The sequence below is a fragment of the Colias philodice genome, chromosome 25 (genome assembly GCF_061535455.1).
Source record: "Colias philodice isolate Cphi_HAF_F1 chromosome 25, ilColPhil1 Martin Lab GWU primary, whole genome shotgun sequence".
Classification (NCBI taxonomy): Eukaryota; Metazoa; Arthropoda; class Insecta; order Lepidoptera; family Pieridae; genus Colias; species Colias philodice.
The window spans coordinates 2,775,803-2,792,184 of NC_143110.1; the positions used below are offsets into that span (position 1 = coordinate 2,775,803).

At 30.8% G+C, this 16,382-nt stretch overlaps 1 protein-coding gene across 2 annotated transcripts; it reads right to left on the reverse strand.

Annotated features, from left to right (window-relative positions):
* Positions 1 to 352: 352 nt before the first annotated feature.
* On the reverse strand, positions 353 to 6,382 carry LOC149477244 (uncharacterized). 2 transcript variants are annotated; one of them, XM_089710799.1, is made up of 8 exons: positions 5,371 to 5,523; positions 4,981 to 5,180; positions 4,375 to 4,482; positions 3,877 to 4,131; positions 2,736 to 2,877; positions 1,842 to 1,986; positions 1,323 to 1,456; positions 353 to 729 (listed from the first exon to the last, which is right to left on the reverse strand). In XM_089710799.1, exons 1-8 carry the CDS (start codon positions 5,486 to 5,488, stop codon positions 584 to 586), a joined length of 1,248 nt encoding a protein of 415 aa, XP_089566925.1. In that variant the 5' UTR covers positions 5,489 to 5,523; the 3' UTR covers positions 353 to 583. The 2 variants fall into 2 exon arrangements, with proteins under 2 accessions (XP_089566925.1, XP_089566926.1); XM_089710800.1 differs by lacking the exon at positions 5,371 to 5,523 and adding an exon at positions 6,256 to 6,382 and having other exon boundaries at positions 364 to 729.
* Between the last annotated feature and the right edge of the window lie 10,000 nt (positions 6,383 to 16,382).

Here is a 16,382-nt window from a genome sequence, read left to right on the forward strand (position 1 = left end):
TAAAACTTAACATAATTAAAGCTCACAATTATTCTCTATCTAAAACAAAATTAAGATCAAAATATAAAACTTATTTCCTATAATAGTATCACAGTGATTATTTTAGAAATGTACTTATTGAATAAGGACGAACAATATAGATTAAAAAACAAAATACTTAAAATCTAAGCTGAAAATTATGCCAACAACCCAAAATTTTTTATTTTATACTAGCTTCCGCTCACGACTTTGTACGTGCATCCCCGTTTTTCTCCGTCGCTAGAATTTCGGGAAATCCTTTCTAAGATGATGCCTACGTCCTAACATCTACCTGCATGCAAAATTTCAGCCCGATACGTCCAGTGGTTTGGGCTGTGCGTTGATAGATATATCAGTCACCTTTGAATTTTATATATATAGATATATTTATATGTAATACTTTTTTGTTGTTTTCATTATCAGCCATATAAATTTTAGCAACTTAATATCTATCTAGAAGTGATAGAACATTCCTTTTATCACTTACATAGAAAAAAAATTAGAAAAAAAAATGTTTTGACAAAATCTTGGTACAAACCAATTTTTTTTCATAAAAATATCACATTTAAGTGAGATAAACAGATATATAATCATCACAAGCGTCCAACACGGCTTGTCGTAAAGTTTCATCCCTAGATTGTAGTGCTGCTGTATGCTTTGGAAGGAAAAGACACATTCGTGCTGAGTCTCCCCAGGAGTAGTTAAGTGTACCTGGTATTGACAAAATTAAATATGTATTAAATATTGCTCCGCGCGGTTTCACCCCCATGGCTCCACTCCTGTTTGCCGTATAGCCTATAGCCTTCCTCGATAAATGAGCTATCATACATTGAAAGAATTTTTCAAATCGGACCAGTAGTTCCCGAGATTGGCGCGTTCAAACAAACAAACAAACTCATCAGCTTTATAATATTAGTATAGTTAAGTAAAAAACAATAAATATTATTAATTTTATAACTAAGTCGTTTTAAATAATTTAATATATTGTCTAGTATAATTTATATTTCACAGGTAAATATGTAGTTTAATCAGCGGTGTAGTTGAAAGCTTATTAAATGGCACTGTTTAATTACATAATTGCCTGAATTATATGTCATTTAATTAAAGAACTAGTCAATGGATTGGTATAGTATTTTTCAAAGACCTGCTTGCTTAGACAAGTAATTCAAATTTCAGATACCATCTACCACTTACCGGTGAAATACGATTAGGACCATGTATTTGTTATTATTAAAATGAAAAATTTATTTTTAACCCATTTATAAACATTTTACATATTTCAAAACGAAGCAGGTATACATTACCATAGTACTTGAGCGGCCACTGGTGCGGCGTATGTGAGCGCGTCAACAAACAGGATGGGGTAGCGCCCGGGGTCAATACCCTCGCCGGCCACCATGGGCAGGAACCTAACTTGTGCCATACTACATCATCATACCTGGAAGATATTCATGAATATTAATTTAATAAGTTATATTTTAGTTTTAGGTTTATAAGCAAAAATTTAATCATATAAAGACTGAGTCTGGTTTCTAAATTGAGTATTTAGCCATTCAAACTATACTTAGATGCTATTTATATATTTTCTTGTAAGTGAAATAAGGTTTCTTAGACTATCAAATCAATTCTCAATTCAGAAAATAGCCGTTTTTCATGTTTAGGAATATAATTTTTAACGGATTTAAAGCGCTATTAAATTGGTTTAAAATTCTTAATAAACCTACTATCTTCCGCTACATTCCTTATAGTATTCAAAATATTGTCTTTATTTAAAAGATTAAAACACGTTTTAAACCCGTTAAAAATTAAGTTTCTCAACTCACCCAACTTTAGGTCCCCACATGCAACTAGGACATATCTCCAGGTTTTCCTTGTCTTTTTGTATGGAACATATTGTTCTAGTGCTCGATAGAATCTTCTCAACTAATGTTACTGGCTTTTTCTCCTTTTTGGGAGGATTTTTTCGGTCTGAAAACGTATATGATTTTTCTGATATCATTTATGAAGTTTCATTTATTACATTACATTAAGTAATTATGTATGTATGTTTAAATGTAGTTATTGAATGCATGTTATTGATAAAGTAATTACCTACCATTTTTTTATTTAAATTGAAATGAATTACTTAGATTTGGTTATAGTTGTTTTATAAATACATATATAAATTAACTAGCGGTCCGCCCCGGCTTCGCCCGTGGTACCTACATGTTTAAACTATCCTATCTCTCAAGTTGGATCGAACTGCACATGGTGTGCGAATTTTATTATAATCGGTTAAGTGGTTTAGGAGTCCATTGAGAACAAACATTGTGACACGAGATTTATATATATTAAGATAGACATTATAATTAACTCACGTATAATAGAAACAAGCCACTCCCGTCTACACACAGTATGGAAGGACGCAGGGCATAAAAATTTCTATTAACTTTGTAATTTTAGTTTTATAGCATTCAAATGCTTTATAAATATAAATATAAATAAATAATAATAGTTTAAAAAAACTATAAAACACGTTTTTTATAGAAAACCGAACTAAAAAATAGAAAATTTTATCAAATTAGTGTATTGTCATCGGTCCTCAATAAATCTACAAAGTTTGAACGAAATCTGGCCGTTTAAAGTGGGTCAAAATCGCGCCCAAAGAAGTCGGTTACAAACATACCGATTACCGGTGAAGCTAATATAAAGCGTGTAAAAATAGAAATTATACTCACGTATAATAGAAACAAGCCATTCCCGTCTACACACAGTATGGAAGGACGCAGGGCAGTTCACACATTCTCGCAGTCTGTCAGTTTCTCCGCACACTAGACACCAGGTTGTATGCACTGTGACTGGCAGGTTACTTGCTGAACGCTATAAAACATGTTCATATTATTATAAATAATCTATACTTATATAAATAAATAAAAAATAAAAATTTCTTTATTTGTTTCAAAAATTTTTTTACATAATATTGTTACATATGTTGCATTCAACCCCACACTAGGATCCCCTGTGTTGTGAGGCTCAATCTCTTTCATCATATTACATAACAAAACAACAAAAAAAGAAATATATATATTTTAAACAAATAATTGCCATTTTAAATATTGAGAGTGTGTGTATATGCATACGTGTATATGTGTGTGGGAGGATATGACTTATATTTTAATCAAGAAATTATGGTAACAAGGTTTTCAGTTTCTAAGTAGTTTAGATTAAATAGCCAATTTGTAACAAATTTTTTACAACGGAACTTGGTCATAGGAAAGATATTTAGTATTTTGTTCATTTTGTTGTATAAGTAAGGTCCCATGAATATAAAAGCCCTGCTACCAAAAGACATATTACAGCTATGTTTCCTCCATATAGGATTTCTTCGAGAGTGCTCGTTCGTTATAATTGTGTTTGGAGCTATTTTATGAAATTTTAGTATTACTGCTAATATGTATAAAGAATATTATAAGTTTGTTTGTTTGAAGGCGCTAATCTCCTACTACTGGTCCGATTATAAAAAAAATATTTCGTTGATAGCCCATTTATCAAGGAAGGCTATAGGCTTTATATCATCACGCTAAGACCAACAGGAGCACACAGCTACTAATTAAAATAGTTTCAAAAAGAGCGTGTGTGCTTAGCATGTGTTAGAAGTGAAACATCTTTGGCAAGATTCAAAATAACCAAAATCGTCGTCATAATAAGTGCACAAAATTTGAATTAAATCTGCCTGTTTAAAGTGGGTCAAAATCTAGTCAAAGAATTTTGTTACAAACATTTGGGTAAAACCAATAAAAGTGTATTAAAAATAAGCTTTGTGGCCATTTTTAAGATTTTTGAGCCAAATAATATTTGGAATATTATTAATTTACTTACACTATCAGAAACTTCCTTATCAACCTGTTTATACACATGATTATATCTCCAGCATTGATGCAAATAATTTTCTATTTCCTTCTCTGATACAATATTCTTAATAACAGTCTCAAATTTATCCTCCGTGCTTGCATCTACATTTTGCAAGTAATCCAGGGTGTCATCACTAGTGTTTATTAGAGCGAAATAATATTCGTCAAACAGCTGCTCTTTGCCACGTCTTACAAATTCTTTGAAGGCGTTTTCATATTTACTCTGTAAAATATAAGTGATATTATAATTTTATCAAGATTTTATTGTGTAAAAATATAATTTTGGAAGTAGCTATAAGTAATTTTCAAAAATTATGAGTAATATTACTTACTTATGTCTTTCTAAAAATATTATATATATTTATTATTTAAGTATTTATCAGTAATAAAATAACTTGGCTCATCATTTGCAGTGTAAAAATTTGATTATGATTTGTTAATATAAATAAATTAATAGATTTCATACCTGTTTTAATGGCATTTGTCGGATCTCATAAGAAATGTTCAGATCAGGCTCCTTAGATTTGGATGGTTTCACATTCAAGGGAAGAGTGTGGTCTTCTTTTAATTTCCTCTGTAAAAAAAATATGTACATATATGTATTTAAGTAAAAAAAAAATTATAAGTATCATGGTATGGCAATACTAAAGATAACTACTTATATTTTTATTATTATTATGAGCCATGGCTGTCCCACTGCTGGCCGAAGGCCTCTCTTCCCTCAATCCATTATAAGAATTAAAAAATTAAGTAAATTAATTTAATTTCAAATTTTATGCAGACCTATTCAAAAACCTATTCATATTCTAAATTAAAAATATTTTACAACATATACTTACCTTAGCAACAGGTACACACCAAATAAAATATTCCTAACAATGTTGATTATAATAGCAAATGTTTAACATTTTTACTTTTATGTATTGAAATTCTTAAAAGTTTTAAATACTGGCTTCAGCCTCTTGACTACGCTCGCGCCTCGCATTATTTTTATGGAGAACAACGAACATACTCATGATTATAATAAGTATAAGTATGTATTTACATATTAATAAGTAAATTCACTTTTTACCTTTCTTGGTGGAGCTGCTGGTTTTTCCTGTGGTTTCTTAGGTTCCAATCTATTCGCACCATAGAAAGGTCTGGAGCGCTGAGCAAGGAACATGCCTGTGTATGGAAGCCATAGCCTCTGTTTTGTTCTTATAATTTCTACGTAGTAACATAATTCTTTTGTTATCTTTATCCCATCACCATCCGGGGATATACCTAGAACTGTCATTTGCAATGTTTATGAGACTGTTAGTAAAATAAACAAAAATAAATAACTTTTTGATAGTCGAGCAAGTTTTACTTGATGAAATACATTCTGCACAGATCAAGTACCTACATTCTGCCTAGTTAATTATTTTTTTAACTGTCCTAGAAGACAAAGTAAATTTATACAATGTAAACAAAACACAACCTTTTTCGTCATAAAATAAACCTTCTTCATTTTTAACAACTTGAACCTTAGCATATAACTTCTTGCATATTCTTCCAAGTGCAATATCGCCTAATTTCCAGTTGTAAATAGGATTCATTATATGAATTAAAATTAAATATTAAATAATAAACAGTAATTTGATAGAACGTATGCCATCAAAATACACAGAGCAAGTAATATCAAAATATTAAAATGATTTTCGTGAAAAGGAAAAGGAAATAGGTAGTAAGTTTACAGGAAAACTTGTCTTGTTTCCGTCGACAATTCAATATTATTTTTGTACCAATAAAAATATTAATTTAATATTATACCTATAGTAATTATTATTAAAAAAATTCAAAGAAATAACTATTGATATATAGCATAAAGAAAAGCGATTTTTAAATTTATTTCCGATAAATTGTATAGAATGGAGTACTCATTTGATCACTATTTTGATTTTTGAGAATCAACTCGAATCAAAGCATGTTCATATATTATTATATAAGAAGTTCTTGTAAAGGTTTACAAACAGGAATAATGATAAATTGTGTTTTATTTTTATTATTTTATAACATTCCAAACGTATTATGTTCTTTTTAAATATAGAGAGCCTGCTCGAAAATTTCCCCCTTAACATATTAAGGCGGGAATTTCAATTTTATAAAATTACGATTGATGTGCTATTGCCTATTGATAATATTCTATGAATTCCTACTATTATTACATAATGTTTTTTGAAAAATGTTTAAAATGTAGTAATACTGAAACGTGCCATAGAAAAATTCTTTTGGAAAATATACAACATTCCTTTAAATGGGCTTTCTATATAAATTCACGTTATTTCCACTGTAAGTTATCAATTAACAAACGCGTTAATAAAACATTATTACAATGAGTAAGATTATCTTTTTCTTGTTGGGACTGACAATTTGTTCAGTCGCGATCTGCAAGGAGGTAGGATTTAAGCATGATGTAGAGGAATCTGTAGAAGATGATGGAAAAGTAATGTGCATTGTGACGGCGATTTTGAATTTCTTGTCGTGCCTCAAAAAGTACATTCCCTCGGACTCCAACCCGGAGGCGGAAGGCAATCTTCGCGGTACGTGTATCAAACAATTCGTGCAAGATATAAAAGGCTGTAAAAATTCATAATGGTGAAATGGTATGTTTTTGTTTAAAAGAAAATCAGTGTTTTGTAGACTTTATTTTGTGAGACAGAGTACCTAGGTACTATCTTTGGTTGGACTAAATATATTATAGTAATTAGTCTGGTTTCATTTTTTTCACTGATAAAATAAAGTTCTTAATTATTATCACTAAATATACAAAATAAAAATCCTCCCCGCGTCTGCTCGCGATAAACTCAAAAACTACTACACAGATTTTCATTCTGTTTTTACGATAGATAATGTTGTTCTTGATGATGATCTTGGGAAAGATTAAAATTAATAAAAACTTACAATTAATACAATCAACTTTTTCTCTCCAACATTATCTTTATTGAATTATTGAATATTTTGTAATGTTATTTTTTTTTCTTTCCAGATATGAAGGCAACTCTCCTGAAACTGGCGAATTGATTCAAATATCCATGTAATAATATGTTCTAATAAATATATGAAGCATTAATATTCTTGTGTTTTTTTTTCATCTTCTGAGTTCTGACCTGAGACATATTTTTTCACCTGTAGAATTTACCAAATCTCCATAGAATTAATAATATTAAGTTAATGAACGTTTGTTTAAAAACTTGAATTTAAATATTTTACGAACACTTCTTTTTTATATTTTATTTAACACATTTTTTCTTTCCATAACTTAATTACGAAATTATGTTTAGAGTTTGAAGATTACAATACATAATTACGCCATCTATTGTCGAATAGCATTACTACTATTTTTGTAGACAAATGACAGTCGTATGCCATCTAGTGTTGAGAAGCCAATTTAAGTATTGAATATCAGACGATAGATGGCGCTAGAAGCTTTAACTTCTAATAATGGTTTAGCTATAAATTCAATTCACTGTTACAATGTGTGTTACAATAAAAGTCATTCATAATTCAACGTTTATTAAAGATCTTGAAAAGAAAATTTGCATGGTTATTAAATTAAATAGCGCCGTTTAAAAACGTTAAGCTTATTAAATATTTTAATAACTGCAAATACCTATAATCATTTATTTTAATGTACTTACCTACATAAAAAATATTAAAATCTAAACTTAAAGCTTTACAAGGTACAAGAAATGTCTTATAAAAAAATTAAGGTGTTTTTCCTTTTATATTCCAATTATAATCACAGTATTGTACTTAATTATCATAAAACTTCAAGTTTAACAATTAAAATTACTTCCAAACTTATAATAATCTTAAAGATAAAAACATACGCAGTATATCAATGACATCGCCAAAAGCGGTACAATACATAAGAAATAAGATGCTGTGCTCTGATTGGTTGATCTTGTGAGAGGGCGTGGCATTACGCACAGCTTCCAATGGTACATCGATACCTAGGGACCAGATTTAGTTGGGGTTATCTACGTAATAGTAGGTACATTACATACTCTGTGCTCAATAGATGTTTAGATAGCGCGGGAATGTCATTTGTTATCTGTGACAGTTTGTGGTTTATACCTACTTGGCGGGAAATCTGATTTTAATCTTAAAATATCTTGTGCAGCGTCTGGGTGATTTAATATTGGACGTAAATTAAAATATACTAAGCATAGAGCAAAATATTGTCCATTAGTTTTTTTATCTACTATAGGTAGGTACTTACTTTCGTTAAAATATTATTAGATAACTAAAAAATAAAAATTATTTAAACTGACTGAACAAATTATTACATCGATATCTAAGTCTTAAGATAATAACCATAAGTTGCACCCCGAGCACGAACATTATAATCTAAAATATTATTCCTATTTATAAAAAAAAAAATGTTTTTTATGATAGGTAGGTAATAGATAATATTTCTATAAGTTATCAATAAAACATTAAACAATAAACGATATCTCTTAGGTTTATATAAAATTCTCGTGTCACAATGTTAGTCTGCATACTCCTCCGAAACGGGTGGACCGATTCTCATGAAATTTTCTGTGCATATCGGGTAAGTCTGAGAAGCGGCCAACATCTATTTTTCATATGTACCACGGGCGAAGCCGGGGCGGACCGCTAGTAATTTATAAAATTCTCGTGTCTCTGAACTGTCATTACTTACTATAGCACATCTACTGTAATAGAAACGACTTGACCGATTTTTTATACCTATAGGTCTGGGATCAAAAGAACTGGGAATTATTAATAAATAATAATCCATTTTTTATACTTCAAGTAATAAGACAGAACATTGGCCGGACCGACTAGTTATCTTACATTTTGATTTCTTTTTATTTTATTTATCGATTTTTTAGTCTGTTTTAATTCGGACAGACAGGAAGAAATGACTACCAGGACTGCCCGACTGGTTGACCTGTTTACATATATTACGAAATCGCATTCATTCGTATTTCATATTATATGTAAGTTCATACTAGCTGCATCTCGTGGTTTCACTCGCGTATATGAGTTGTTCCTTGTAAGCCTAATGTTCCTCTGTATCTACTATCTAGTATAGAAAGTAGACTAAGCCTTATAACATCATCTATCTGTCAGTGAAATTATCGTCAACATTAGTCCAGCCGTTTCAGAAATAAGCCGGAATAAAACAGACATATTATATGAGAAAATGGTAAAAAATGCTATTTTGGTAGGTACATATATGGTAAATATTACTTTAATATAGGTAAGGTCAGGTGGGGTAAGAGGAACATATTTCATTTTCAGTAAAATATTTTGACTGCTAGGAACAACATTTATAGCTTTTTAAGATGTTTGAAACACACAGAACTTACCTTTATGTATTAGCTTCCCGTAGACTAAAGGTCATTACTCCAATAACAGTTCTTACGAAGATATTGACATTAATGTCAAGATTGAGTAATCGTTCCTCTTCCCCCTTACAAGGGGTAAGACGGACAGTCATCGTATTTCCTAAGATTGGAGTTTGAATTAAAATATTCGTTGCTAAATGTTCGTTAATTTGTAGATAGAATGTCTTTGGTCAATATTAGATCTTAATGTCGATGAAATAAGGTATAATTTGGAATAAAAAACAAGAATACATCAATTCGGGGTAAGAGGGACATACAGGTTCGATCAGGGGTGGCAAACTAAAAAGAAGTCGACTAGTTATAATTCTATTTTTATTTAATCATACATAGTAATGGTAAACAGTCTGTCCCTAACTAGTTTTCCTAGTTAGTTACTCTTTAAAAATAACAATGGCACTATGTGATGAGATCAATATTGCGAATCAGTATTTTAATTCATCTATTAAGAACCTTCTCCTTTTTAAGAAGTCAGTTAAAAATATAAATGATCTTCTTGATCCAAAAGAAATTCTTTGGAATTTCTGGAATTTTGAGACAGACGAACTTAGCGAAACTTGGCGAATAGTGGTGCTTGCATCACTGTGTTCCGGTTTGGTGGTGAGATGAGGCCCTGAAGTAATTACTGGCACAGGAGGCATAATCCTTTAGGCCGGCAACGCACTTGTGACTCCTCTGGAGTTGCGAATGTCCATGGGCGGCGGAAATCGCTTAACATCAGGTGATCCGTATGCTCGTTTGCCCGCCTATTAAATAAAAAAAAATATAAAAAAAACACATGAGCGAGAAATTTTTAGTTATAATTTAAAATTGTAATAGGTACAGAACAGTCAGTCACTTCTTTTCATTTTATCCACATATAATTATAAATTAATCAAAATGTTGGTCACCCCTCACACGGGGGAAGAGAAACATATGTTCCTCTTTCACCGTCAATAGTGAGCCTCTTACCCCAGCTATTGTTTTTGAAGTCTAGGATTTTCAAGCGAAAGAAACTCACAATATTTAGTTGTTTCTTAACTAAAATGATTAATAAAAGAAATACTTACAGTTTTCTCCGTGTATCAGGATATTTAAAATATTTCTAGCACACTTTTATCACTAAAATATGGGTTCGCAAAAAAACGAGCCAACTTGGTGTTAGCCGAATTCGCAACTGTCAAATTTGTTTACATTTTTTGTGATGTCTGTGCTACGTAGCGACATCTACTCAAAACCGCTCAAACTAATTCGCCTTCACTTTTTTATCGACGGAAAGTACATAGTCATAAACGCTTCGGTTTACTAGTTATGGTCTCTAGGCCCTCTTCCCCCAGTGACCCTCTTACCCCACCTGACCTTACATTTAGTAAAGCGGTTATTAAATATTACAAACAGACACACCAATTTTATTATTAGTATAGATATTGCGAACAACTCGCAAGGTGCGTCCTTATTTATTGTAAATAGTGAAAGTAAAAAGCAGATGTGGCGGTTAATTTATGGCTTTCACAGCACATTGGCATTATTTGATAGTTATGAAGATTCGCTTGTGACCGATTTGTTAAAAGGACATCAGACGAATTTTTTTATCGACAAATACCTATGTGATGAATTTTACAAGGTTTTTAAAGAAGCAATTTCAAGTTGTTGGGTTTAAATTGAATTATTTCTTTTAATATAATGTTTCTTTCTTGTATTAATGTTATAAATTAAAATATTATCAGTAATTAAATAGTAAACTGTCGTTCTTAGCTCTACATTCTAATACTTTAGTCAAATGTATTGCATATTTTCTCTCAATTAATTTAATGTATTGAAAGTAAATATAAATTTTTAATAAAACATACTAAATCCTATTAAAATTATTATAAACGCGAACGCGATTCGTAAGGGTTAGTACCTACATGATTAGATATTATGTTGTTAAATGTACACAAAAACAAGTGAAGGATTTTGCAAGAAATTTGGTAGGTACGAAGATAGATTGAAGCCGCGAAGTATTTTTTTACGTAGGTACTCAGCGTATGCAAAAATATAACCTCCTTTGAGCTTAGTATACCAACAGTGGGACACCCTGTATATCCTTGCAAACAAAGTCAAGAAAAGTAGCTTAACTTCTTACATTGATCGAGAAAAAAAAAATTATTTTCTATCGTTTCGCTTAATTCAAAATGACCCGAGTCAGATCCGTTTTCTATTGAGAGTAGAGACAATTGGTTTTTTAAGTTTTTTGTTGTATAGCGCGTGCCGTTAGCGATCTTCCTGTACAGGTGAGTGGAGAAGTAAATATATATTTTATATTAATTTTGTTGGTTTATAGAAGTTTTTTTATTTCGATTTAATTACAGGATAATTAGGTAATGAAATATTTAATTGCACTAACACAGAAACACAATTGAAAAACAAACATGGAATACTTCCATGATTTGCACCTTGGTGAAAAAATATAGAATATTTAAAAATATCCTAGTAGGTATCTTATGTTTATGTTACAGAGTATATAACTACTCTTTTCCAAGATTCATCCAGATCTGATCAGCAATTTTTGTATGAAGTTGTATATAAACATCCAACATTCATAATTATTTTTAACTATGAATAATTAACAAGAAATACAAACACTTAAATATAACTTACACTAAGTACAATTGGTGGTCTTATCGCTTAGAGCGATTTCTTCCAGACAACCTTTGGTACAATAGAGGAATAAATACATAAATGGGTAGTGCAATAATAACCATGATAAAGGATACCTACACAATACACATACATATTATTTATATTGTGATATAAACTAAATAGGTAAAAGGGAATAGAGATTCGAAGAAAAATACAAAATACCATACTAAAATAATACATAATACGTATAGAATAATACGTATGAGCCTAGTTACCTATTATAATAAATCGATTTTTATTTTTATAATTGTCTACGCAACTGTACACTGCACCTCTATTGTCAGCATCTGTCGTATTCTTTTTGGTAGTTCCGTCTTTTTTCTTGCTTTTTGTCGGTCTAGTTATGTCTTTATTAAAATGTTGTATTATGCTTAAAACTATAGTGTAATGGACCTTTGATATATCCCTGAGGAACTCCGTAGTGAGTATGTTAATATCCAATATGCTGCAATCTGATTACATATATACTATACCTATCCTAGTGCAGCCGAAGGCTCTACATGGTCTTATTTGATTTTTATTATTATGTGTTCTACTATAATGAAGTGTAGTTGAATAAATAAATGTTTGTGTCTCAGTATTTAGGCCAGTTCTATGGAATTTACCTAGATCTGTATCCTGTACTCTCATAGGAGGCTTGTGTCCCAGCAGTGGGAACGTTTATGGGCTGATGATGATGATTGAATTTAGATCTACTACGTACAAATAGTTTGTGTACTTTACTCATAGATTCCTAGAGAAGATGTAACGTGAGACGTCATAAATCTTCTTAGAGCTTGATATAATCGTATTCTTGTTGGTAGGTTAAATAAAATTATATCGCCTATGCGGCCTATGTGGAATGCAAATTTAAGGCTGCAGTCTAGCAAAATTGCGTTTTCAACAAGTTATTTGACAATTTTTTCCCGGCTAATGAAATGATAAACTGAATTTTTTTTTCTTGTTTATCAATTAGTGTTATATACGCAATGCGCGTGAATTTTTTCACATTTATAAAGTTACTTTATGTTACCTTAATCAGGCCTTCAAGATAAGTCTCTTTCCCCCAAAATCATTTCGAGCTAAGTTTGTGCACTCACTACGTTGCAACCGATTACAATTTACATAATCTGATCAGCGCATTATTATCCTTATATAGTCGTTATTAAAAACTGCTGAATACAATTGCCGAAAAACTTATGATTTTCTTAATTAGAGCGTTATAAATTCATTAAATTTCCCATTTTTTGCCTTACAAAATCGATTGATAAATACTGCTAAAAGTTATTTTTTCCATTAATTTATTCGAGTTGGTTGAAGACCAATGAGTATTAATCCTTTAAAAAATTTTTTTTTTGAATTTTGATAATTCTTTAAATATTAAAAAAATATTTAAAATAATAAGTAAAAATCCTAGCGAATTTCTTTAGTCGCGCTCCTTGGGCCGGAGCGTTCTGACGTGTGCTCTACGCTCGATTTTCCTTCATACCGAAGTGAAAGTTGCTCTACTTCATTAAATTTAATATTTTTGTTAATTGATTATTTTTATCTTAGTTTTGTGCAAATATTCGTATTTTTAAACATTTGATTTCGATATGGAAAATAAACGAAAAAAATACGCGTGTAACTAGTAACTACTAGAAAAAAAATTATCTTCGAACATAAAGTTAATGAAACCAAATAGATTGCAAAGGTGATTGGCAACAATTTCTTTATTTTACGGGGTGTCAGTAAAGGGATGTATATTTCCAAAAGTTCCAAAAATGTTTATTTTTCGTTTGAGAAATACAAAATATAATATAAACTTGTATTGAGAACTTGAACTTCCCAAGTTCATCCGGGGAAATCCCCATACGGGGAAAATGATTTGTTTACTCCAAAATTGATCCGAGGTGTTTTAATTTTTTCTTCTAGTCATTTTCAATGTAGCGGCATGTTGTTTGATTATTAATTTTGTAACTTAAATACAGGATGTTGGTTTTATATTCTGATCTTACAGACGCGCTGACAAATTTAGTCCACCATTTCTAGTTTAGTCTAACTACAAAACTACCAAAAAACTCTAAGTACCAATATTGAAACGAATGGATTATCATCACATCATCAAAATTCAGTGGGGTTGAGAACTAAACAAACAGAAGTAACAGAGACGCGAAGAATAAAAAAAGAGGACGAAAACGATAATTCGTTGATGCTTTCCCTTTTCGACGTATTGTTAGGGTACATCACCAATCTGCAAAAAACAAAACTGATGATTCCCAATTGCTGATTAAAAATGAAAAACAAATAATCGACAACAGTGGTGAAAATTTGCTGATCACAATGAAACATCCTTCAGTGGTAGCAGATTTACTCATTTAAAATGTATCGGTGAACAGCGTAAAGGAGAGGAGGACAGGAAAACATTATGAATGTGGATGGTGGATTGTATACAGGGTGTAATCGATAAGTATGTGCAGGCGATTATGACGTTATTATTGCAGGTATCAAAAAACTTAAAACTGATATCGAAATTACTTTACCTAATGAGCAAAATGACAATAATAACTTTTTAAAAGTATAACGAGAAATATCTAAAAAATTTACTTTATACACTCCCATATCAAAAAGGGAAAATGGGACTAGTAGAAGTTAAATGTCTAATTCCGGCAAAAGACATGAATGCGGAAGATGCGGTTAAAAAAAATTTAATATTTGAAATACAATGCAAAAAATAACACTTTTGTCATAGATAAGAATCATGACTATTTTTTCCAAATTCAGGGACAACTAAACGTTGCAGAAGCAGAAGTCTGCTTATTTGCTGTTTGGACTGGAGTGAATCATTCGTTAAAAATAGAATATATAAAAAAGTATGTAACGTTTAGGCAAAATAAAATGATGGATCATTATTGGATTTTACATAAATTGCCTACTGTCAGAATTGATTGATTCGAGACTTCAGCATTCGATGCCCATCAAGGACCCATCCTATATCATTCAAGCGATTGAAAAAAAAGAGATAAATCCAGTGCAACCGATAAAGCATCAGAATGCTAGCAAAAGATTTATTAGGTTTATCAATATAAATCTATATATTATACATAATATAATAAATCTGTAGAAGACGCGAAGACTGACATCCGCGCGGACGGAGTCGCGGGCGGAAGCTAGTCAGAAATAAATATCTTTTGTTTCCATTTGCGTATTTTTCTATTTTATAATTTTTTATCACAAACATTACATTTTTTTTATTAAATACAAAATTTGTTTATCCGTTTTATTAGTTAAACTGAACAACTTTGGGAGCGTTCAAGTAATACGTAACGCAATTTGGGGGGAGGGGGGGGTCTCGTAAAACGTTACGATGCGTTACAGGGGCGGAGGGGGTCTTTCTTACAACACGTTACGTAACATTGTTTTTTTTTAATAAAAAATTAGGGAATTAAAACTCCGAAATTGGCAACCCTTTTCATTTACGTTTTACGGGGAATTGATTGTATTATACATCATTTATTGTTGTTCTCGTTGTCAGTATTTGTTAGTGATGATGATTATAAACAAAATACGCAGGTGTTGCGGATTAAAAATCTCTTGTTTTATTTAGTAGATATTATTACTGTAAGGGCAATTAAAACTATACCAAGGATAAAATCTGTATCATTTTGCGACTTTAGGGTAAAAATGGTCACTTGAGTGTTACGTAACGTTTAGAGAGTGGGGGGGGGGGGAGTATAGAAAAACGTTATGGTGCGTTACAAGGGGGGGAGGGGGTGTCAAAAATCTACAAAAATTGCGTTACGTAATACTTGAACGCTCCCTTTCACTAAGAAACTTAGGTCGAAAAAAATGTATAGAGTTATGCATTTTGTATGGAAAGCTTATTTTTTTTATATTTCGTACAAATTTCTTTGTAAAAGTTGATCAGTTATATAAACATGAAGTTGAAGATATCAATAGAAAGTATTCGCAAATTTTGTGTACTGATAAAAAAAAATCACCCGGTGTAGGTAATTTTCACGAAAATTGTTTCAAATTGTCATTTTTGGTACTTATTACGAATATTAAATTATACGAATGATTTAATTTTTAAAAATTAAGTGGAGCAACTTTCCCTTAGTACATTTGTATTATTTACATATAGGATGACAGGATGCATTTGTTTGCACTACTAGACCAAGCCCTTAAGTAGCTAATTTTCGTATCATTTTTGGCGATTTAGGCGTCCTGACAGACATCCTTCTTTGAAAAAGCTAGTATAAAATAAAAAATTCTCAGCTTTCGAATAGTGAAATTAGTTTTGTTCACGTGCAATGTTTAAATAATCTTAATCGTTATAGAGTGTCTTATTATTATTAATTAGAAATTGACATTGAATATCATTGGAATTTACTTAATAGATACGATTAGCATGTATTTAATGAAATGTTTATTATGTAATAACATTATGTAACGG